This window comes from Tenrec ecaudatus, unplaced genomic scaffold (genome assembly GCF_050624435.1).
Source record: "Tenrec ecaudatus isolate mTenEca1 unplaced genomic scaffold, mTenEca1.hap1 Scaffold_555, whole genome shotgun sequence".
In the NCBI taxonomy this organism is placed as follows: domain Eukaryota; kingdom Metazoa; phylum Chordata; class Mammalia; order Afrosoricida; family Tenrecidae; genus Tenrec; species Tenrec ecaudatus.
Genome location: NW_027459467.1, coordinates 787,023 through 811,684, shown reverse-complemented (window position 1 = coordinate 811,684; position 24,662 = coordinate 787,023). Strand labels below are relative to the sequence as shown.

General features: G+C 40.2%; 1 protein-coding gene across 1 annotated transcript; it reads right to left on the bottom strand.

The window, feature by feature from the left end:
• Positions 1 to 14,595: 14,595 nt before the first annotated feature.
• LOC142436740 (translationally-controlled tumor protein-like) lies at positions 14,596 to 15,114 on the bottom strand. Its single transcript, XM_075540211.1, has one exon. The coding sequence runs from the start codon at positions 15,112 to 15,114 to the stop codon at positions 14,596 to 14,598; it is 519 nt and encodes a 172-aa protein (XP_075396326.1).
• Positions 15,115 to 24,662: the final 9,548 nt, after the last annotated feature.

The following is a 24,662-nucleotide window of genomic DNA, read 5'->3' as shown; positions in this document are numbered from 1 at the left end:
TCCACTTTAAAAATATTGGATATGTTGTAATGAATATACCATGGTCTGGTTTGAGCCAAGCTCCCCGTGTTGATTTCAACACTTTAAGTGGATCCTTTGCAGAAGATTTTCTCCAATAAAATATGTTTTTGGATTTATTGACAGTTTTTGCCACAGATTATGGATCCAAATAAAATAAAAACTTTTTTTTTCAGGGTAGCAATAATTAAACTCACAACTTTCTTCTAGTTCTTAAACACTTCCTCCTCCCCCACCCCACCCCATTATCATGATACCAATTCTACCTTGAAAACCTGGTTAGACCACAGTATGCACAGTGGTGCAGATGGGAACTGGAAACACAGGGAATCCAGGACAGATGAACCCCTCAGGATCAGTGGTGAGAGTGGTGATACCGGGAGGGAGGAGTGGGTAGGAAGTGGGAGCTGATCACAAGGATCTACATATAACCTCCTCCCTGGGGGATGGACAACAGAAAAGTGGGTGAAGGGAGATGATGGACTGTGTAAGATATAACAAAGTAATATTAATTTATAAATTATCAAGTGTTCATAAGGGAGGGGGGAACAGGGAAGGAGGGGAAAATGAACAGCTGATGCCAAGGGAAAAAATCATATCATTGTGAATGAGGGGGAGTTCGGAGTGGAGACCCAGACCCATATGATTGTGATTGGTTCCCTCTTTCTATCCCACCTTCCCCTTATCCTCATGGTATCGCTACTCTCATTATTTGTCCTGACGGGTTTATCTCTCCTGGATTCCCTGTGTTTCCAGTTCTTATCCGTACCAGTGTACATCCTCTGGTCTAGCCAGGTTTCAAAGGTAGAATTGGGATCATGGTAGTAGGGGGGAGGAACAATAAAGAGCTAGATGAAAGTTGTATGTTTCTTCAGTGGTATACTGCATACTGACTGGCTGCTTTCCTCTCACAACCCTCTGTAAGGGGATGTCCAGTTGCCTACAGATGGACCTTGGGTCTCCACTCCGAACTCCCCCTCATTCACAATGATATGATTTTCCCCCTTTGATTTCTGATGCCTGATTCCATTGACAACTTGTGATCACACAGGTTGTTGTGCTTCTTCCATGTGGGCTTTATTGCTTCTGAGCTAGATGGCAGCTTGTTTATCTTCAAGCCTTTGAGATGCCAGACGTTATATCTTCTGATACCCGGTCATCTTAAGCTTTCTTTACCACATTTGCTTATATACCGCTTTGTCTTCAGTGATCTTGTCAGGAAGGTGAGCATCATGGAATGCCAGTTTAACAGAACAAAATGTTCTGGCATTGAGTAGAAGCCCAATGTCCATCTGCTAATTTAATACTAAAACTATAAATATATGCACATCATCATATATAAACATATTTACATGTATACATGTCTGTATTTAGATATCTCTAAATGCCCTTTGCCTCCTAGTTATTTGCTCTATTTTCTATTCCTTTCCTCATGTCCCACTCTCATTCTCAGACTTCATTTGGGTTTCAGTAATTCCTCTTAGTTACTTTGCTCTTTGTCAAGGCCTACCTGGTCTCCCATTCCCTCCTTGCCATTGATTTTGGTTCCTTTGCCCCTGCATTTGTTAACACATATTTCCTTTCCCCCAAATCCCCCTCTCCCAGATACCCCCGGAACTGCCAGTTCCATTGTTTTTTCCTCCAGATTCTTTGTCCTACCTACCTTATCTAGATAGACCTACATAGATAATAATATGCACAAAAAATAAGACAGTACAAAGCAAAGCAACAAAAGAAACGAAATAACAAAAAGAAAAGCCTGTAAATCAGCAGTTCTCAACTTGTGGGTCGTGACTCCTTGGGGGGGTGGGGGATCGAACGACACTGCCACAGGAGTCGCCCAATTCACAACACTAGCAAAACTATAGTTATGAAGTAGCAACAAAAATAATTCTATGGCTTGGGGGGGGGGTCACCACAACATGAGAAACTGTATTAGAGGGTCGTGGCATTAGGAAGGTTGAGAACCACTGCTGTAAATAGTTCAAGGTCTGTTTGTTGACCTTTAGGAGTGTTTTCTGGTGGAGTGTGATGAGGTGCCACTCCTGGCCCCAAAGTCTATTTTTTATATTCCCTTGGGACTCAATGTTCTGCTCCCCTTGTTGTTCTGTCACACACCTTTAGTGTTTTGCCTCGGTGTGGTGGGGTCAGATTGGACACAATTCCCAGTGTCTCCAGTGTTGTTCCCCATCATGCTATGGGTCAGTGAAGGATGTTGTGCCGCGTAGTGGGGCCAGCCCTATGGACCTCTCTATGCATTGGCTGCTCTGAGCTGGAATATCGTCCTCAGGACTTGGTGGCCCAGCATGTGCCCTGCTCTCCCTTGCACCTCCTTCCTTTGCACCTGTGTGCTCTGATGAGACATGTCCCTTTCCCTGAGCTGTAGTTTCAGTGTGGTCCTCTGAAGTACATTCTTCTTGGCGGGGGGGGGGGGGGAGACTGTCCAGGTAGTTGGGATTGTGGCCCGCCCCTCAAACCTCTCTATTGGTTCCCTTCTTCATGCTAGTATGTTTCATTCGTGTCATGGAGCACCGGGCTGAAGTCTGGCCCCTCTTTCCCTGTGGAGATAAACAATACCCTCCCCTTTGGTGGGTTAGTACCCCGTTGTCCTTTTTTTTTTCCCTTTGCCCTCTCATTTTGAATTGGCTTCCATATGTATCCCTAGATTTGGTCTGACCCCTGCCATACTACCTAGACCTTGCCCAGGAATGTTTGTATACACTACCTTTTCCCCTATGCCACTTGTGCATAAATAAAAATCTTGATTTAAAATTATGCTCAAACTATTAGGAATGCTCTTTATTGGTTCAGTTGTAAGAATTTAATTTTCTTTGTTCTGTTTTTGAATCAATACTCAAGGCTATAGTCTGGGATCTTCCTTAGTAATCTCTTTACATTCTATCAACTTTAATCAAGAAATACCTCTTTGTCATATGTTATTAATTTGATTTTCTTCCATCTTGATACCATGTTTTTTATTATGCCTAGTTTTCCAGATTTAAAAAAATAGTATCTTTACTGATTTTAAATTACCCAACAACATCCCATTATTCTGTTTGAATAGCTTGCACTATTTTTCACATTAAGGATGCTTATAAGTGCCAAAAGACAGACCAGCATTTTTATGGTATTATCTTACTAGATCATATATAACAACCATCTGATATCACCACAAATTTCAGAAGTTCTACATCCATCTTGGATTCCTGGCAGTTCCGTTGATCTGGAATTAAAGGTGTCTCTGAGTTATTTTAGCATCATTTTATATTTGTGTCATAATGATAATAGTTTTAAAATTTGAGAGTTAATTTAAATGTCTCTTTTGTAGAATTCACATTAATATGCACATCGACCAGTCTGCAGACAAGTACTTGTTTTCCAAATTTGGGAACATAGACAATTCCCAATGTGTTTGTTTAATCATATTAATTAATATTCAGTCAGTTATTGAAACATTGTTTATCCATAATACTGTACAGTACATTTGAATTTTTTATGCAATTTGTTTCTTTCTTTCTTTTGTTTTTAAAGAACAGTTTCCCTTTTTTTCAGGTTTGTTTCCCTTCAGCTTCTAATCTTTGCTTAGGCTTTGGAGATGGTCGTCGGACTGTACCTGTAGGTGTAAAATGGGGTGGGAAGGTTTAGACTTCATGTGAAGGTTCTGGGATTCAAGTCACTGGTTCCTGACAACCTTGCTGTGAGTAGCACAACTCACAAAATAACATGACTTCCCATACAGCTTGGGAAGCATATATGCACTAAGGCATTCGCTATGGAAATGTCTCTGAAGGCTGTGGTCTACATTGTTCTCTATTACAAAGTTCTTCATGGCCTGGTCTCTGGGCTCACAGCAGGCACAGTTCATGCAGCAAATAGTGTGTCTGCAGCCAGTGGCTTTCTTGGCATGACCATTGTTATGTCTTTCCTTTTCCATCTCTGAAGAGAGGATGTGAGAGAAAGGGCAGTCCCAGCTCCTTCATTTGTTGATGTCATGATAGCTCCTCAAATGGTTGATAAAAGCCCTAAAACAAACAAGTTTCCAGTCTTCAGTATCTCTAGTTAATATTTCCAAATTAACTTGTTTTTAAACTATATATTCAATTATTTGCTATGGAAGGTGTTGCTCCACACCCACACACAGAAAAAATATAATGTAGACGATGGTGTTTATAGTAGAGAGTTTCTATCATAAACTATTACTATAGGATACAGATGGACGTTGGACAGTCCAAATGGGCAGTGATGTTTGCTATGTAATCAACTGGCGGACGTGTCACAAAGTTAGTAGAAAAGAGAATTAAAGGTAATGGAAGTTTTGCGCACAAATTCTGAATGGTGTTCATATTGGTAAGTCTATGAGATGAATTGAAATCTTTGGAGAAGTGAATGTAGATGGTTCGAGAATGACAATAATGACAAAACCCAAAGGTAGACTTTATGGAACACACAACCATTTGTCAAATCCTTATCAAATGAAAGTTGATCAGCACTTTAAGCTGCATCTTTCTTTTCACACATGTTTGAATGCTTAATCCTCAGATGAAGCTGAATATGTGGACTAATTTTGGACTCAGTGACTGGTGAGGGTGAGGCCGTGGATTTTACCACTGAAGGATGGGCACTGCTGGGTGTTTCTCAGAAGCAACTCTACAGAGATGTGATGGTGGAGACCTTCAAGAACTTAGTGATAGTAGGTATGAATAGCTTATTTCAAATTAATGCATTATTTACCAAATACAGGTGATTGTTGCCTCCGTCACTGGGATAAGGGATAGGGATACCTGGTTAAATATGACAATAAAGTTAATTTTATCTCAGTTCTGATTATATCCAAAGTTTCCCATGATCACAAATCTCTACATATTACAGTCTGCCACTACTCTGTCAGTTTTGCACAATATTAAACTTCCATGATTTTATTATGGAAGCTACACAAGTATTTCAAATACTAGCAGTATTACCCATGCTAAACAGGTATCTGTGCAACTGTGCAACTTCCCAACTGAGCAGACTTGTAGTAAGGAAGAAGTGTTCCACTTCTGGAATGTAAGCCACTGGTAAACACCGAATCATAATGGAACATTCTCTGATACAGTGACAGAAGAAGAGCCCCATGCAGTTAAAAATATCCAAAATCTCATTTTTCACCCACAGACCAGGATGTCAATATCAAATTTCTAATGTTCCAGTTACCAGCACAATGTGTACCACCTATGTAACCATAGTATTAGTGCATTTATTAAATGTTTGAAAGGGAAAAAGTAATTTATTTTGCAAATTATTCACACCTGCATACTTTTTGAAATCTTGAAAAATCAAAGTATTGAAACAGCTTCAGGGAAATGTTAATAGGACTTTTTTTTTCTGTCAGGAGCAGTATGCTGGTAAAATCTATTTTGTTCTCTCAGAGTAGTAAGAGAAATGTCATGGGAGAGGGCAGAAAATTCATTCAGGATCATTGTGTCACGAAAGCATTGACCAACTCTTTATGGAAGAAATTTTACTTGATAAATTTGTAAGTAAAAGTCTCAATTGCCCAAGAACATTCTGCACAAATGCCTGCCCTTGCGTTTTCATTAATTTTAGACATTACTACAACACCTGTGTTCATGAAAGAAAAGAAAACCACATTCATCTTTAGTGTTACATCTGCCCTGTGCACCATAGCTTTTTAATTTGCTCTTCTAATTATAAACTACATATGTTACTGTTGTTGTTAATCTTCAAGGATGCTTAATTGCTAATTTCTCTTTGAACATGGTTAAAACATCAAAAAATATTTACACGACAAAGTATTTCTTGTCTCATAGCTACTTCTTGTCTGTGTATAATGCTGTTCTTTTTGTTTCCTACTGTGAACTTCAATATGCATAATTGGTTCTGCTTCTCATATGTTAATGATTAAGAAAAAACTAACCACTGAAAATGTAATGGTAAGATTCTTGAAAAATGATACAAGTACCTCCATATTACAAAAAATCTGTAAGTTTCTTGGAAGTGTAAAGCAAGATAACAAGAACCCACTTTTGAGGTGAGTGTAATTTATTTGAGAGAGAGCAATGCTCCAGATTTTAGTTGGAAGGATATATTATGTTATTTAAGTACATGTATGAGGAAAGAGACCGAAGCGAGCATTTTGACATTTTAAGTACATGTAGAGTAGATGATTAAGTACTCATCTAATAGCAAAATGAGGCAATTCAGAACCTGCCAGTGCCTCTAAAGAATCAATCCTTTGGTGATCTCCTTCTTTAATACTTACAGATAAGCCGCTCAGAGCCAAAATTGTCTTATCATCTTATAATACCCTGTCTTTACATGTACATGTAGGAATATGCTGTTTATATATATAAATATGTAAAGATATAAATGGTATAAAATAAATATCTGTGCATAATCAACACACCGTCTACACATATAGATCACCTCATATTAAGTTGGTGATCAACGTTCTTTTCACCAGCACTGTGACTTAGTAGCCAACACCTAATTCACCTGGTGTAGTGGTGAAGGAAAAAAAAAAAGTCACTTTTCATCATTAGTGTTACATCTGCATTGTGTCCCGTAGTTTTTAATTTGATCTTCTAATTAGAAACTGTACACATTATTGTTAGTGATAAACTTCTAAGATGTGTTTAATTGCCAATTGCTCTTTGAATATTGCCTGCTAACCACAAGTTTGGCAGTTCTAAACCACCACCTGTTCCAAGGGAGAAACCTAAGGCCTTGTACTGCATTGAAAAGCTATCATCTCAGAAAACTACGGGTAAATTTTTACATGCACCTGAAGTGTTGAACTGAGTCATAATCCACTCAAAGTGAATTTTGAGACATAGTTAGTACATCAACAAACCAAAATCCATGAAAAAATAGAAATTATTCCAGAAAACATTTAATTCCATCTCATGTTATTGTAGATGAAAATAAATGTATGTTTGTATATATGCATATGCAGTCACAGAAACATAAGGCTTGTGGTGCATGATATTAAGCATTTCATTGCTAACTGAAAGGAGAGTGGTTCTAACACATCGGCCACACATTATGAGAAATACGATATTATTGTTCTGATAAAAATTAATATTCCTAGCTACCTTATAGCGTCACAATGAGTAGAATGACTAAATTACAGCTTATATCTCTATCCATATATCTATTAGAATATAATATAAAAGCATATGCATTACAAATATGGTTGCATATACAAATGTATAACCTATACATATATTAATTCAATTACCAAAATTATGACTAAAGAAATGGCACTCAATATAAAGTGTCAACATTTATTTTAATAGTACACTTAAAATATTTATTGCAGATATATAGTTTTAATCCCTGTGAATTACTTTTAAATATTTAAATATATTTCTCATATGCCCACTTATATAATTTCTCCATATTTTATTAACTCACCAACCATTATGATTGTATCTGATATTTAAATTTATGATTTGTTAGATAATTGAGATAAATTGTGTATGTTTACTATCTATGGGCATAATAAAATGGTAAAAACCTTCTTTTTACCTGCTTGTTTTAGTAGAAAGTATTTGCCCTTGATATCCTCTAGAATATATGAAGTAAATACTATTCATGAGCTCTCCAGTCAAATTGGAATTCTTCCTGAATTAAAAAGACCAGAACACTTATATCCCATGGAACATCTTTGGGATGGAAAATCATTCAAGCATTTACCTTCACTACAGCATAACAAGCAATTTCATACTCAGTTCAATGCTGACAAGTTTAACAAAAATGGAAAAAACAATATGAACATTACAATAGAATTTCTAAAAGAAAGCAAAGGTGACAATAAATAATATAGAAAACTCCATGGAGATCCGTCAACACTCACGGATGATATTGAAATTTTCAATGGAGCTCAATCTCATGAATGCAAGCACTGTGGGAAGGCTTTTACTCAAGACACACGTGTCATTCAACATTTGAAAACTCACAGCAGAGGAATGTGGCAAAGCTTTTCTTAGAGCCTCAGTTCATACTAGACATATGCGAGTTTACACTGGAAGTAGGCCTTATAAACGTAAAGACTGAGAAAAAACTTTTACTAGATCTGCTAGCTTTACACAACATATGAGAATTCACAGTGGGGAGAGGCCTTATGAGTGTAAGGAATACAAGAGAACATTTACTCAATCCACAAACCTCAAAATACATATGAGTATTCACAGTGGGCAGAGGTTTTATGAGTGTAAGGAATGTGGAAATGCCTTTAATAATTCCTCAGAACTCAATCAACATATGAGAATTCATAGTGGAGGGAAGACATTATTACAGTAATGAATGTAGGAACTAATTTATTCAATACTCACACCTCATTAACCATATAACAACTCAAAGTAAAGGGAAGACTTATGAATGTAAGGAACATAGTAACAGATTTAGGAATGTAAGGAATGTAGTAACAGATTTAGTGAATCCAAAAACTTCACTGTACATATGAAAAACCCATATTGCAGAGAAGCATTAGGAATTATGACAAAGCTTTATAACTCTTTAGTAGTGTGTGCGCTCAATTTTCTCATCTGCTGACTTCTATAGATGCAACATAAATTTTATGGATCATTAATTTTATTTATATACAAATATTTTTATGACCTCACCAATATATAGGAATTTGGTAATGTTTTATACACTATTTTCTAAAATTTTATTAAAGAATATATTAATAATCCTGTACCACTATTTTCTGAACATATATACTTTTATATGAATAAATACTTGTGGGGATCTAGCTGTCATATGGTATGTGTATTTATAACAAGTTAATATCAACTCGTTTTTAAGTAACTGTGAAATTCTGTGATCCAATTAGTAGTGTTTCAATGTAGTTTCTGCTGGAATCACACAGGCTACTTTCTGGATGAACTCAAAGTACTATTTTTGTTAGTGGTACCAGGAAAGGGCATTCTGGAGGTGAATCACTGTACAAAAACACCATATATGTTGAGGTGATGAATTTGTCTATAGCAATCAACTAGAACAAAGTCCAACATGCTTTAAGGTGTCAAAGACCCCACAGACAGCCTGGTCTCAATCTAGGACACAAGAGTTTTCTTTTGTTTTCCCAAGAAGAAAATATGACTTTTCATGATCCATGTAAATGATGTGGCTGCTAATCCTAGAAAACATGGTTACTGATTGATAGCATGTCCAATGCACTGTTACTGGTAAAAAACAGACTTGGACATGTGCTTCTGAGCCAGTGGGTCACAGTAATCAGCCTTGTATATTTCACTTGACTACCATGTCTAAAGTAATTTTTATCTTCTTTGCACCAGTTTAAGTCTTTTTATGCCCAAACAGTAATCACAGTGACTAATACTGGATAATTGGAATGAAAGATTTCTTTTGTTTTGTTTTTAATCATTTTATCATACAACTCTTATCACAACCCATACATATATCAATCGCGTAAAGCACATCTGTACATGCATTGCCCTCATCATTCTCAAAACATTTTTTCTCCACTTAAGCCACTGGCATCAGTTCATCTCCCCCACCTCCACTCCCCCCACCCTCTTGAACCCTCAATAATTTAAAAATTATTTTGTCATATCTTACACTGTCCAACGTCTCCTTTCACCCACTTTTCTGTTGTCTGTCCCCCATGGAGGAGGTTATATATAGATCCTTGCAATCGGTTCTCCCTTTCCACCCCTTCCTCCCTCCACCCTCCCAGTATTGCCACTCGTAGCACTGGTTCTGAAGGTATCATCCACCCTGGATTCCCTGTGTTTCCAGTACCGAACTGTACCAGTGTACATCCTTTTGTCTAGCCAGATTTGTAAGGTAGAATTGGGATCAGGATAGTTGCGGGGTAGAAAGCATTTAGGAACTAGAAGGAAGTTGTATGTTTCATTTTTGCTACATTGAAACCTAACTGGCTCATCTCATTCCTGCGGCCCTTCTGTAAGGGAATCTCCAATTGCCTGCAGATGGACTTTGGGTCGCCACTACGCACAGCACAGCCCCTTATTCACAATGATATGATTGTTTGTTCTGAGGATACCTGATACCTGATCCCTTTGACACCTCAGGACCACACAGGCTGGTGTACTCCTTCCATGTAGGCTTTGTTGCTTCTGAGCTAGATGGCCACTTTTTTACCTTCAAGCCTTTAAGACCCCAGACCCTATATCTTTTGATAATCAGGCACCCTCAGCTTTCTTCACCACATTTGCTTATGCACCAACTTTGTCTTTGGCGATTATGCCAGGAAGGTGAGCATCATGAAATGCCAGTTTAATAGAACAAAATACTCTTGCATTGAGGGGGAACTTGAGTGGAGCCCCAATGGAATGAAAGATTTCTTATCCAACTGGGCATACTCAGGAATCTTGACTCCTCCTTCAAGATCCTGACTTCATTTTGTTTTCAATTTATTAGGTCTGATCTCGGCCCAACATTTTTGTATCTTCACTTCCACTTAGTTCATGGTTAATTGAGTTTATTTTTTAATGAGGAGGGTGCCATTTTATCACCTGGGGTTTCTCCAACCTAAACTTTCAAAATATTAAGGTCCAGTCTCCTGAAGGACAAATCACAGATCTTTTTTATTCAGGGAGTTTCCTGATATTTGTATATTTTTCATTTAGTCATTTTATGTTCTGGTGAATGCCAGGTATAGGTTTTTGTGTATGTGTGTAATTTATTGACATTTGCTCATTTCTCTTAGTTCAAAAATATCAGGTTAAGAAGTTTATTTATCTGAGATAAAAGACATACGTTTAAATTCATATTTTTGATGAGGAAATTCTCCACTCAGAACTCTTTTCAAATGATTGAATTTCAGGGGAAAACATGGCTGCCTGAAAGACTCTTTTAGCAAACTCAACCAATCTCAGTCAGAATATAACTATAACGTATATTATTTTTATTCTCTTTTTAAAAAACTTTAATCTCCCACCCCGCCCAGATAACCCAGAACTTCATATAACAGCAAGTCCTTCAACTTGGCAACTAACCAGTGCTGCCATTTACCTCTTAATGACCTCCCACTGATTAGAAGCGCCCCTTCCCCACCACTAAAACCTCAAGCCTCCATTCCTACTGGACCTCCATTTCCTTTCTGGGACCCCTGCATTGATGATGGCTATTTGGTGTGACACAGAAACCCAATGCCTCTCCACTATGTCCCATGTGACACTGACACTTAAAGCTGCTAAACAGAGTGTCGCCCCCCCAAAAAAAGGGGGTCGCTTTCTTATAAACACAGTAACATTGATCTGTTGCGCTCTTCATGTACTATATAGGGAATTGATATGTTAATCTTTTAGATTACTTACTAGATATACTCTATCTATACCACATTCACCACTACCTCAAGACACACCCCTCATTTTCTCAGTGACACCCTTTCACATAAACAATCAAGTACTAGAATACCTCTTGAAATTCCCTTTTCTAATTTATAAAAAAAACATTATACTTAGTCAGAAGACCACTTATGATTATAACATTGCTTAAACCCTACCCTTGTGCTAATATATCCTATTCTCTGTACCTACTCATCTATTAAGATTTCTTCATCTCTGCTCAACAATATTTAGTTATCTGTTATTCTCCTCTAACTCAAAGATCCAGCACCACATGACCTCAACACAGCCCTCAACCCTGCATACTACCTATATTTGAAGTAATATGCCACAACAATAATAAACTTCCATACTTAAGTAGCTTTATAATGTATATATATATATGTGTATATATGTATGTATATGCACCACATCTGGTATTTATATCTCTGGTTGTCCTACATTTGGCATGAGTGTATTCCTATGTCTATTCAGAATCTGTGAAGATTTTCTCTACTCAGTAGAAATGGGTATCCAGAGAGGATGTACTGGTTACCCTCTTTATATTTCCCATATCACCATGTTTGAAGCTTAGCTTTGCATATCTTTCCCACCAGTGATGCCTTATTGTTGTGTCACTGGTTGCACAGTGCATCTCAGTGCTTGGGCAGCTATATCATGATGCTTCTTTGGTAACCCCAGTGGAGTAGGGAATTTAGCCCTAGTGGTGCTTTGACAGAAACGTTTGATAGCTAAGGACATGGTCTGTGTGCTACTCCTACCAGTTACTTCACTGGGAAGGACAATGATACGTTTACAGCCTGAGAAACCATGAAAGGGGCAGCTACCTAGGGTGCTGAATGAACTCCATGAGAGGGGTCTGTGTGGGGTCGTATCAACAGTTATACTCTGGGCTCCAAACAGAAAGACAGCGCTTGAACACAGGTCTGCTTTGCATTGTTTGAATGACATTCCAGAGCACATTCACCATGCCTTACTCACCATAATCAGGGTGTCATAATTCTGAGGTCTTGTTCACCCTCTATCTTTTTGCCTTCACTGCCTTTGCAGTTGGTCTCTGGCATGCTTTCCCTGATGCAAATCTCATTTCCCTGAGGTGCGTCTTCTCTGTGTCAGCTTGGTCAGGCCGTGATACTCAGTAGATTGGCAATCATGCTACCTTGTAAATTTGAAGCCCTTTTTGTGTGAAGGCTTATTTGTTGGTCTGTGATCCCAAATTACTCTAGCAAAGAAGATGAGACTGCTACCATTGAGATTTAGCGCATTGGAAGTCCTAGAGAAGAGATCTTCTCAGTCGTACATGGGAGATGTGAGTGAATATAGAGCCAATAGAAGGGTGTTAATTTTTCTTATATATTATGGATATTGTCTTCCATTTGTATAAGTCCACCAGGGTGAGCTTATGTGATAAACCATGTCACAAATGTAGGTTGGAATACCAACCCTTTATCCAGTAAAGGACTAACACCTCTGGTTGGATGTCACCCTGATGGATGCCCTGCACGGTCTTTTATTTTATCTGTTAGCTAGGACATGTGTTAGTAAGCTTGTATGCACTTTCTCAAAGTACACAAGGAATGAGGGAGCAGAATAAGCACTAAGTTCTCATAACAAATGGCCTTACCCGGAAACTCAAGGTGTTGGTCCTTGAGAATGATTTGTCTTCACTTTCGGCAGTCCATGGTGCTGTCAATGTTTTCTGCCATTACTATATTCTAACACTTTGATTCTTCTTCAGTCTTCCTTTCTATGCACTGAAGAATGTATAACTTTCACATTCCTTGGTCACAGGAAATTGAAAATACTGTCTGCACACTTCTTTAATTTCCTTTTCTCAATTGTGTTTTAAATATATTACATGCCCTAAATCAATGACACTACAAGCAGAAGAATCATATGCTCCAAGGGGATGATTGATAAAGTTATCTGCATTAAAGTAAAAAAAAATCTGGAAGGTGAGAAGAGGTGAATAGAAAACACAGAGTTAGGGGTGGATGTGGGGGTCACACTTAACGCTAGCTCAATCTAAGAACAATTAGTTCTTATGACATTGCCCTGATCAGTATGTGCCCTTTTGAAGGAACCACAGGTGTGGGTGCTACAGCAAAGTGTGGTGAAGAAATGAGATGGTATCTTGCTCTCAGAAAGAATGGTGTCTGGGGTCTTAAGCTTTGTTTTTAAACAAGCAGTCATCTCAGTGTAACGTCAACTAAGTCCACATGGAGAAGAACACCAACATGCTGATCAAAGGATTGCCAATAGTCACATTCAAATCTAAGGAGAGAATTGTATCAGAGTTTAATTTTTTAACTCTGATTTTGAGAAGGCTGTGGATGACATTTGAAGGCCAAATACATTTGCGGGTTCTACACAAGGAATAAGCTTCTGGTGATTTCTCTCTGACCATAAATAAGGGATGGGAATAACCTGGTTATCAGACAGAGTATTAGAGAGATGATTATAGCAGATTGAAATAAAAAATCTGACTTGAAAGTTAAAAACTTGTTATTTGATCTCCCTATTGATACACTTTCACCTTAATCTTGTTTTTTAATACTTTCTGGTTTTGGTTTCCAAATTGAGTTTATTTCTTTACTGTTGTTGTTATTGTTGGCAGCCTTCTGAGACTGTTATGGATCTTTCTATACATATTTGGTATATAGAACCCAGTGTGGGTGACTCTATAGAAACTATAGCTACATTAAGGGTTCCTGGTGGGAGATAATGAGGAGTTGCTATCAAGAAATTTAAGCAAAAACAAACAAACAAAAAAGAAATATAAGCCAAAAGAAAATGTTTGAAACTGATAGTCATTTGCATGACAAGATACAACTATTGAATGATGTGATATCTGGATTAGTTCTCAAAATGGTTTGAGGAAAAAGAAAGAATCAGAAAATTCCAAGGCTTCTGCAGGCATACTTTAAAATCCTCAAGGTAACATCTTTGCTTTTCAACACTTTTTTTTGTTGCATTTCCAACTCTTTATTTTAGTTTTGTTTAAATGCATTTTATTTTTAGACAACCTACACGACATTTTTTGTGTATTTTTCTTAAAAAAAAAAAAAGCCTCTGCTCCAAAAAATCAAGGTCACCGCTCCAAGTCAAGGTCACAAGTCGACGCAGAGCTCATGATGGCATCAGTTCCGTTTGTCTCGGTCCTGGTGTCGTGTGGGCGGACCGCAGACAGCTAGGAGGAGGGGCGGTCGGGCGGTCGGTCGTGCGTTGCCCACTGTCAGCACTTCTCCATCTCTAAGCCGTCCTTGAAGAAGATCATGTACGGGGTCCCGCCGCCCTCGCGGTAGTCCAGCAGGGCCACCATGCCGTCGGGAATCGTGTTCTCGCCCTGAAAGAACTGGTACTTCTTGAAATTGGCGAGGATGTGCTTGATCTGCTCGGCAGCCCCGGTCATAAAGGGCTTCATGCGTTCCGGCTTCCGCTCCTCCAGCTTGCCTTTGAGGGATTTCATGTAGTCCTTGATGTACCTCTTGTAGGCCTCCTTGGTGAAGCTGGTCTCCTGCAAGTGATGGTTCATGACGATGTCCACGTCGGTGACCACCTTGTGCTCGGGCCCGTCGCCCTCGGGGCCTTCGGCGGACGCGTTGCCGCCGATGAGCGCGTCATAGATGTGGCCTTGGGCCCTGCGGACCATGGTGCCCTCCACTTCCAGACACAGCCCGCCCGTGATCTCCCAGATCTTGTACACGTCAGAGAACAGCTCATCTCGGCTGATGAGGTCCCGGTAGATGATCATGACGGTGGCGAGAGGGCGGTGGCTGCGCTGGCTTCGGGCAGCTCGGAGCTCCAAGAGGACAGCGCTGAAGGGAGCGAAAGTTACAGTTGGCGCTGGGGGAGGGGCGGCCGGCGCAAGGGGAGGGGCATCTGGCAGAAGGGGCGGGGTGCTTTTCAACACTTTCAAGATGTCTTTTGAAGCAGATTTATCTACTGTCATGGTTCACTTGATCTCTTGACTTCTGCTTCCATGGGCACTTATTGTGCATGCAAGCAAGATGTAATCATTGACAATCCCAATATGTTCTAAAATTCTCATTATGCTATGTATTGGTCCAGTCACATAAAATGTAACTTTCTACCCACCCCAATGGGAAGAGAATGACTTTCTGTTTGTGAAAGCCTTACAAGTGTTGTATTTATTTCTTTCATAATGAGCATGTGTAACAGAAAGCACACAAGTCTACTTTTGGGGTGAACTGGGTGTAATCTATATTGAATTTTGAAGATATGGATTTACTTGCTGTATTCAATATAAACAGGGCAAACAGATTGGTATGTACTGCTCACTCTCTATCTCTTTTAAAGCTCAGTACCTATTCGGGGCCCTTATTGTGTTTAAATATCTTAATTATATGCAGAGGTTCATTATCTGTATCAACTTTCTGGGGTCATAATTCTTTGTAGTGTAGTAATTACGTAATGATGTCAGGTTTAGAGTCTGGTCGAGTAGTATGCTCAGTGGGTCTATTAATCAAGAGATGGTGGCTTCAAACTCACCAAGTTTCCAATTGAGAAAGGTGAGAAGTTTGCTCCCATAAAGACATATTTTAGTTTTTATCAAAGTACCTGATACTTCCTCTTGAGTGGAAATGGAATGGTCCACGTGTACTTTATAGGAGAAATATGTGGTTTTTCTAATCCCAGAAAGAATTACAGTCATAAAAACTCACAGGGGCAGTTCTACCTTGTCATAAATAGTTATTAGTCTGCTCTGATGCAATGGCAGTGAGAATATTTTTACTCTTATTCTGGATTATGGTATATAATGAAAACATTTTCAGTTGCCTGCAGGGATGTGGGTGATTTTTCTGTTTTCCTGATAGTAGGACATGCAATAGGGCCAGTAGTTTGGGGATCCTATTATGGACAGCATTGAGGGAACTAGGGAGCAATTCTAGTCTGTCCAATGATTGGCTATGAGGGGGAATGGACACAGTGTTACTGGGCTTGATTTATTTTATGTTGATATAAAATGAAACTCTGATGGATCAGTTGTGATGGTATCATGTGTGAAGACATTCCATGGTAAAGGGATTCAGGCTGTTTGGTAAATCCTTTACTCCCTTCATAAGCTTTCTGAGATAAAGGTAAAGGGATTATCCTGAGGTATAGCAGCACAGCCTTTCATCTATGAAAGCATTATAGAGAATTGAAAAGAGAGATGTAGGACCTGACTACAGCAAGAAAGGAGACCTGGATCAGAGTTCTTCTGTGGACCAGCAGTCCCTACACAGTGAACCTCCTAGATCCAAGGTAATGTTGAAGCACACATACACATACACAGTGCTATCTAAAGCAAGTTAATCCCACAGATAGTCCAAGCAGACAAGGAACTTGCCCCAGAAGCAACAGAATAAGAGAGGCTTAACCTATGGCTGATAGGCTACGTAACATAAGCCACAGAATTCTACCCACCTAATTTATAAGAAAATACACTTTAAACGGAAAACCCCCCAATTAGTGATGATTCCTTCAAAACACACTTAAAAACTAAGAAAATGTGCTGGACTCTTCTTCAGAGCTCAACACTGAACACATCTGGTTGGATGCCATTTTTGGAAGGGTATTGCCCATCCCTCTTCCCTTTCACGTTCTTCAATGTTATTGAAATCACTTGGGTTTAGGAACAGTCGGTTTTTTGTAATGGGTTAGGTTCTTTATCGGCTTGCTTGGCCAGGATTCTCAGAAGGTTAACGATTAAGATAATGTCAACCTAGGTGACAAGTAATGCCATCACATCCATGAAGAGATTTTCTGTCAGCAGCCAGAAGTGGGAGGTGCTATCCTGGTGGGTGTGGTTTCCCCCAGTATAAATGTAAGTGGATTCTCTCTGTAAGCTCTGCAGATTTGGCCAGGTCCAGGGCCTCACCATACTTGTGCATCTCCAGACTTGAGACAGCATCTTGCCATATTTCCTACATAACTTGGATTCATCCTTCTGCATAGCCTGGGAGGATGCAGCCTACCGTCCCACGTTCCCATCTTGGATTCCTCTGGTACTCACCTACTTGAGTCAAGAGAGTGGTCCAGAATGATATCTGAGCCTTGAAAGCCTCTACAACTGTGAATTGAAAAGGTGAGTAGTGTGACTAGAATTTTTTCTAAACATTTCTGACACGGTGTAATGGTGGCGGGATGGGATTAAAAGTGAGGCTTGCTTCTTTAGTAAAGGGCACAGTCTCTGACACTCATGGGGAAGCACTGATTCAATAACAGTCAGTGACTAAAGGTGCGGGGGCGAAGATTTCAGAGAATGGAGGGCACCCACCCACTTGGCCTTCCCTAAGGTCTGACCAGATGCAGCTTACCCTTCATGGGTCAGGATTCCTTTTGGAGAAGATTCGTCAGAATGAGCACAGGGACCCACTCAGCATCTTGGAGCTTCCCATCCAGAGTTATGTTGCAACATGAGGCTTCATCCATTGCCCCTCTGGAGCGGCTGTCCATAGAATTTTCCCACTGTTGTTCATGGCAGCTGTTGCCTGGAGATAGAGGGAGACAGTGAAAGTCATGGTGGAGTCCTGGCTCTTCATCTCGCTGCCCCTGGTTGTTCTAGTGACAAACTCACAGGACATCTTTTGCTTGTTAAAGACAGTCTTCATATTCTAAGTTTCCAGAGCTGTTCAAGAACATTTGATATTTGGTTGTGTTTAGTTTACAGTGGCCCATGTTTGTCTGAGAATTGTGCCTCATAGTGTTTTCAAAGGTTATTTTTTTTCAAAAGTCAGTCACCAGATCTATCTGTTAAAGTGTCTCTGAGGAGAAAGGAACCATCTTCTCAGTTAGCTGCTAAACATTGTAACTCTTTGTGTTATTGGGGGTTCCAAGTTTAATTTCACATTTATTCAAGAGGGAAATTGACACCTTGTGTTGTATTTATTTTGGAGGATTTAAAGAATTTTTTAAATTATGGTAAATTCTTCCTTTTAAGCTTCTTGGGTTTGCATTTGTATTTGTTTTGTTTCACTTTCTAGTAAAATTCTCTGACATTTAAGGAAAAGGCATTTCTTTTAGAATGCTGTTGTTGGTGTTGCTGAGATGACTACAAGGTGTGACATAAGTGTGGTTCAACTACAAGCCCATGGAGATAACATAGAGCTAAATAAGAGACCGTCATAGTATTTTCACATTAGAATAGAGGCGTCTAACATACTAAGAATTGTGTAGGAAGATTTGCATTCTGGTGGTGAGAATAATTTTTTATATAATTCATGAATTCTATTTATGAATCATAAAATGTCTGTTATTGACAAGGTGTTTTAGGCTGTTCATGTTGTTAAGAGATATGGAATTGGTCCAGAATCCTACATACCCTCAGCACTGACTCATAGTTAGCCTATATGAAAATGGAGGAAATACTGGAAAATCCGTGGACATCCTCAAAATTGTAATGTTGAAATGAAATGCTGCAGTTATCATGTCACTCTAGCTTAATGAATTGGTTATACTAAGAAAGTGTTTATACTACACACTGCTATAAAGTCTTTGATGTAATCATTTAAATTGTTAATTTGGTCTTCAAATACCCAATTCTTTATAGGCCATTGTCTTCCTTGCAAAATGCTGACAGAGATCTGCTCTGATCTGCCTTGCAAGATGTTGATTTTAATTACAAGATGCAGGGGGGAAACCTGCCCAGATCTTCCTTGAAAGATATCGATTATCTGACTTGTAAGATGGTGACAGAAGACCTGACAAAAGTATTTCTTGCAAGATGTTATTAAGTTTCCTTGCAAGATGGTGGGAAAACATTCTCTTATCTGTCTTACAATATGTCGCTGATACTCTTTTTAAAAGGTGCTGATAGAAGACCTGGTCTGAGCTTCACGGATCTTTTTTGGAAGATGCTGATAGAGGACTGCTCTGATCTTCCTGGCAAGATGTTGCTGGTCTTCCTTGCAAATTGTGAGAGGAGACCTCTTCTGCTCTACCTTGCAAGATTTTGCTGAACTTCCTTGCAAGAAATTGATTGAGACCTGCAATGATCTTCCTTACAAGATATCGCTGGTCTTCCTTAAAGGGTGCTGATAGAAGACCTGCTCTGGTCTTCCTTGCCAAGATGTCGCTGATCTGCTTTGCAATATAGAAGACCTGCAATGATATTTCGTGCAAGATGCTGCTGATCTTCTTCAAAGAAGCTATTAGAAGACCTGCTCTGGTCATTCTTACAAAGATGTGGAAGATATTCCTTGGAAAATGCTGTGAGGAGACCCGCTCTGATCTTTGTTGAAAGATCATTAATTTTAAAATTATTTTTAATATCAGATTTTTATTTTGAAGAATGTTATTTAAAAATACTGGCCAATTAACGTGTCGTGCAAGTCCAAATGTTGACCCGTGTGGGTGTGTGGGTGTGTGTCTATGTGTGTCTGGTCTAAACCTGAGTTAGACAGAGGAGTCATGGCCAGGCAGGGCATAACTGACAGGCAGACACACAAACTCAGATGGTCCAAAGAAAAAACAGCATAATCCGGTGGTAGGCACAACATGCCAATAATATAGACCTAGAAGCAGCTGCTGCATGAGATGACCTGGAAAGCTTTTTCGCGCAGTACTCTTCCAGAAAATTGTTCCCAGCACGACTCCCAATGCACAGAGGGGAGGATCTATTTTGTGAGTGGGATCAATCTGATGTGCCCTTCCCTGAAAACGCCACTGATTTCCCTGCAAAATTCTGATAGAAGACATGCTCTGATCTGCCTTGCAAAATTTTGCAGATCTATCTATCAAGATGGTGGGAGAAGACCTGCCCAGATCTGGCTTGAAATACGTCATCAATCTGGCACTCAAGATGGTAAAAAAAGACCTACTACGGTGTTCCATAACAGGTCGCTAATCTTCTTTGCAAAATGCTGGAAGAACCTACTGTGATCACTTTTTCAAGATGTCGCTGATATCTCTTAATGATGATGAGAGAAGGCCCATTCTGATATTCCCTGATCTGCCTTGCAAGATGCTGATAGAAGATCTGCCATGATTTACCGTGCAAAATGTTGCAGCTGTTCCCTGCAAGTTGCCAGAACCAACCTGCTCTGTTCTGCCTTGCAAGTTTGTGCTGATCTTCCTTGGAAGATATCCCTGGTCTTCCTTAACAGGTGCTGAGAGAAGACCTGCTCTGATCTTCCTTTCAGGATGCTTCATATCTGCCTTGCTAGATGCTGATAGAAAACCTAGTAATATCTGCCATGCAACATTTTGCAGATTTCTTACCAAGATGCTGATACAATACTTGCTTGGACCTTCCTTGCAAGATATGCCTGGGATTCTGATTTTTCATGCATCATTTTGCTGAACTTCCTTGCAAGATGTGCCTGGCCTTCTGATTTGCGATGCAAGATATTGCTGATTTTCCTTGCAAGATGCTGTTACAAGACCTGCTCTGATCTTCCTCTCAAGGAATCCATAATCTTGCTTTAGTTGTGCTGAGGAAAGACCCGCTCTGATCTTTCTGGCAAGATTTTGCTGATCTGCCTTGTAAGATGCTGACAGAAGACCTGCTCTGACTTGCCTTGCAAGATGTCGCCGATCTTCATTGGAAGATGCTGAGAGATAACCTGGTTTGATAGTCCATGCAAAATATCCCTCGTCTTCCTTAAATCGTGCTGAGATAAGACTTGTTCCAATCTTCTTGCAACACGCTTCTGATCTGCCTTGCAAGAAGGTGATGGAAGACGTGCTCGGATCTTCCTTGCAGATGTGGATCATCATGTTTGCCATATAGAAGACCTGTGCTGGCCTTGCTTGCAAAATGCTGCTGATCTTCCTTGGAAAATGCTGATAGGAGAGCTTCCCTGGTCTTCCTGGCCAAATGTGACTGATATTCCTTGCAAGATGCTGGGAGGAGACCTGGTCTAATCTACCTACCAAGATATTGCAGTTTCTCCATAGAAGATGCTGATAGAAGACCTGCACTAATCAACCTTGCAAGACATCAATGATATGCGTGGCAAGATAGCAGACCTGCTCTGATCTCCCTTGGATGTGGCTACTGATCATCCTTGTAAGATGCTGAGGGCAACCTGAGGGAGATGTTCCCAAGTGCGCATGCATCTCCTTCTTCAACGTGTCTGAGCCCAGTTCAGGCTTCAGAAGGCCTACAGGTGGGTGAAAAATTATCGCTCCTACTCTCTGGAAAATTTTGGGTATGTATGGATAGGGTTCACTTCTCCTTTTACTCTTTTAGGTTTGCTTCAAAAGGTTTGTGGGAAAAATAGGACTTTTATCAATATTTCAATATTGCAAACAACAAGACCCTGGCATAAGCAGAATGCTACGCCCTTAGAGAGACATGTGTGGGGGGGCCCTTAATGTGTGTGTGTGCTTGCACATCATATAGGTTTGTTTGCGTAGCATGGGTTTTAGCAAACACCTCAAGAGTCTGTCAACCAGTGGTGTAGGTCATGCAACCAATGTGGTACATTCTCATGTGCTTATTTACATATGTTTGTCAAACTCACCCTGCTCATAAGGAGTTCTGCATGCTGTCGACCTGCTCTGGCTCCTCTCTGGTGAAAAAGTTCCCCTCTTCTTACTGCGGAATATTATGGGTGCTCTTTCATTGTTCAAAAGTTTCATGATTTTTTAATTATTAATTTTAACATCGGGTTTATATGCAGAATAATGTTTTTTAAAGATCCTGCTGGATGTTCCTGTTGGATGTACGCAATGTTGACTCCTGTGCGTGTGTATGTGTGTGTTTGTGTGAGTGTGTGCATGGGATTGCACATCACAAAAGAGTCTTTGTGTAGCGTAGGATTTACCAAACACCTTGGAAGTCAGTCTAGGTCACGCAAACACTGTGGTACCTTCTGATATGCCAATTTACATGTCTTTATCAAATTGGTGCTGCTCCTAGGAGCAGTGCAGGCTGTCAAACAACTCAGGCTACTCAATGGCTAACAAATTCACCTCCTCCTGCTGTGCAATAATTCTGGGTCGGTTTCATATCTCACATCTCTCAGGATTTTCTTTAATTATTAATTATAAAATCAGATTTTTATGTTGAAGAATGTTATTTAAAGAAATTGGCCGATTATCTTGCCGTGAAATTCCAAATGTTAACTGGTGTGTGTGTGTGTGTGTGTGTGTGTGTGTGTGTGATTGTATGCTGTAATCCTGAGTGAGACAGATGACTGACGACCAGGCAGGGCCGTACCGACAGGCAGACATAGAAATACAGGTGGTAAAAAAAACACAACAAAAAACAAAGCCAAATCTGATGGTAGGCAGAACGTGCTGATAATACAGTCCTAGAACCAGCTGCTGCATGAGATGACCTGCAAAGCTACTTCACACAATACCCTTTCTGGAAAATGTTTGCAGCACCACTCCCTAACCCACAGATGATAGGATCTTCCTTGTGAGATGGGATCAATCTGATGTGCCCTTCCTTGAAAACACCACTGATCTTCCCTGCAAAATGCTGATAGAAGACCTGCTCTGATCTGCCTTGCAAAACTGCTGATCTATCTAACAAGATGCTGGGAGAAGACCTGCCCAGATCTTCCTTGAAAGATGCCGTCGATCTGCCATGCAGGATAGTGACAAAAGACCTAATATGGTGTTCCTAGTAAGAGGTCGCTAATCTTCCTTGCAAGATGCTGGGAGAACTTCCTCTGAACTCTCTTTCGAGATGTCTTTCATATTTCTTAATGGTGCTGAAAGAAGTCCTACTCTGATCTTCCCTGATCTGCCTTGCAAGATACTGATAGAAGACTTGCCATGATCTCCCTTGCAAGATGCCGGAAGAAGCTGCTCTGAATTGTCTTTCAAGATGACCTTCATATTTCTTAAGGGTGCTTGTAGAAGGCCTACTCTGATCTTCCCTGATCTGCCCTGCAAGATGCTGATAGAAGACCAGACATGATATTCCTCCCAAGTTGCTGCAGCTCTTCCCTGCAGGTTGCCCATGAAAAACTGCTGTGAACTGCCTGGCAAGATATCTCTGGCCGCCCTTAACAGGTGCTGAGACAAGACCTGCTCTGATCTTCCATGCAAGTTATCCCTGGACTTCCTTTAGAGATGCTGAGGGAAAACCCGCTCTGATCTTTCTGGCAAGATTTTGTTGACCTGTCTTGCAAGATGCTGACAGAAGACCTGCTCTGATCTGCCACGCCAGATTTTACCGATCTTCTTACCAAGAGGCGGATACAACACTTGCTCTGATCTTCCTTGCAAGATATGCCTGGGCTTCTGATCTGTCATGCAACATCTTTCTGATCTTCCTTGCAAGATGTGCCTGGCCTTCTGATCTGCCATGCAAGATATTGCTGATCTTCCTTGCAAGATGCTGATACAAGATCTGCTCTGATCTTCCTTGCAAGTAACCCCTGGCTTTCCTTTCGAGGTGCTGAGGGAAGACCCGCTCTGATCTTTCTGGCAAGATTTTTTTTGATCTGCCTTGCAAGACGCTGACAGAAGACCTGTTCTGACCTGCCCTGCAAGATGTCGCCGATCTTCCTTGGAACACGCTGATAGATGACGTGGTGTGATATTCCACGCAAAATATCCCCCGTCTTCCTTAAATCGTGCCGAGATAGGACCTGTTGCGATCTTCTTGCAACAGGTCTGCCTTGCAAGATGGTGATGGACGACGTGATCTGCCTTGCAAGATGGTGATGGAAGACGTGCTCGGATCTTCCTTGCACATGTGGATCATCATGTTTGCCATATAGAAGACCTGCTCTGGTCTTCCTTGCAAAATGCTACTGATCTTCCTTGGAAGATGCTGATAGGAGAGCTTCTCTCGTCTTTCTTGCCAAGACGTGCCAGATATTCCTTGCAAGATGCTGGGAGGAGACCTGGTCTAATCTACCTACCAAGATATTGCAGAGTCTCCATAGAAGATGCTGATAGAAGACCTGTGCCAATCAACCTTGCAAGACATCACTGATCTGCTTGGCAAGATAGCAGATCTGGTCTGATCTCCCTTGGATGTGACTACTGATCATCCTTGTAAGATGCTGAGGGAAACCTGACGGAGACGTCCATATATGCACATCCCTCTCTGCCTTCAAAAGGTCTGAACACAGTTCAGCCATCAGGAGTCGCATATGTGGGTGAAATAATTCTTCCTCCTCCTCTCTGGAAAAATTTGGATAGGTAGGCATAGGGTTCACAACACTTTTTTCTCATCTTGTGTTTGCTTCAAAAGATTTGTAGGAAAAATGGGACTTTTATCTATATTTGATAATTGTACATCAAGACCCTGGCATACGCAGAATGCTACACCCTTAGAGAGACATGTTTGGGTGGCCCTGAATGTGTGTGTGTGTGTGTGTGTGTGTG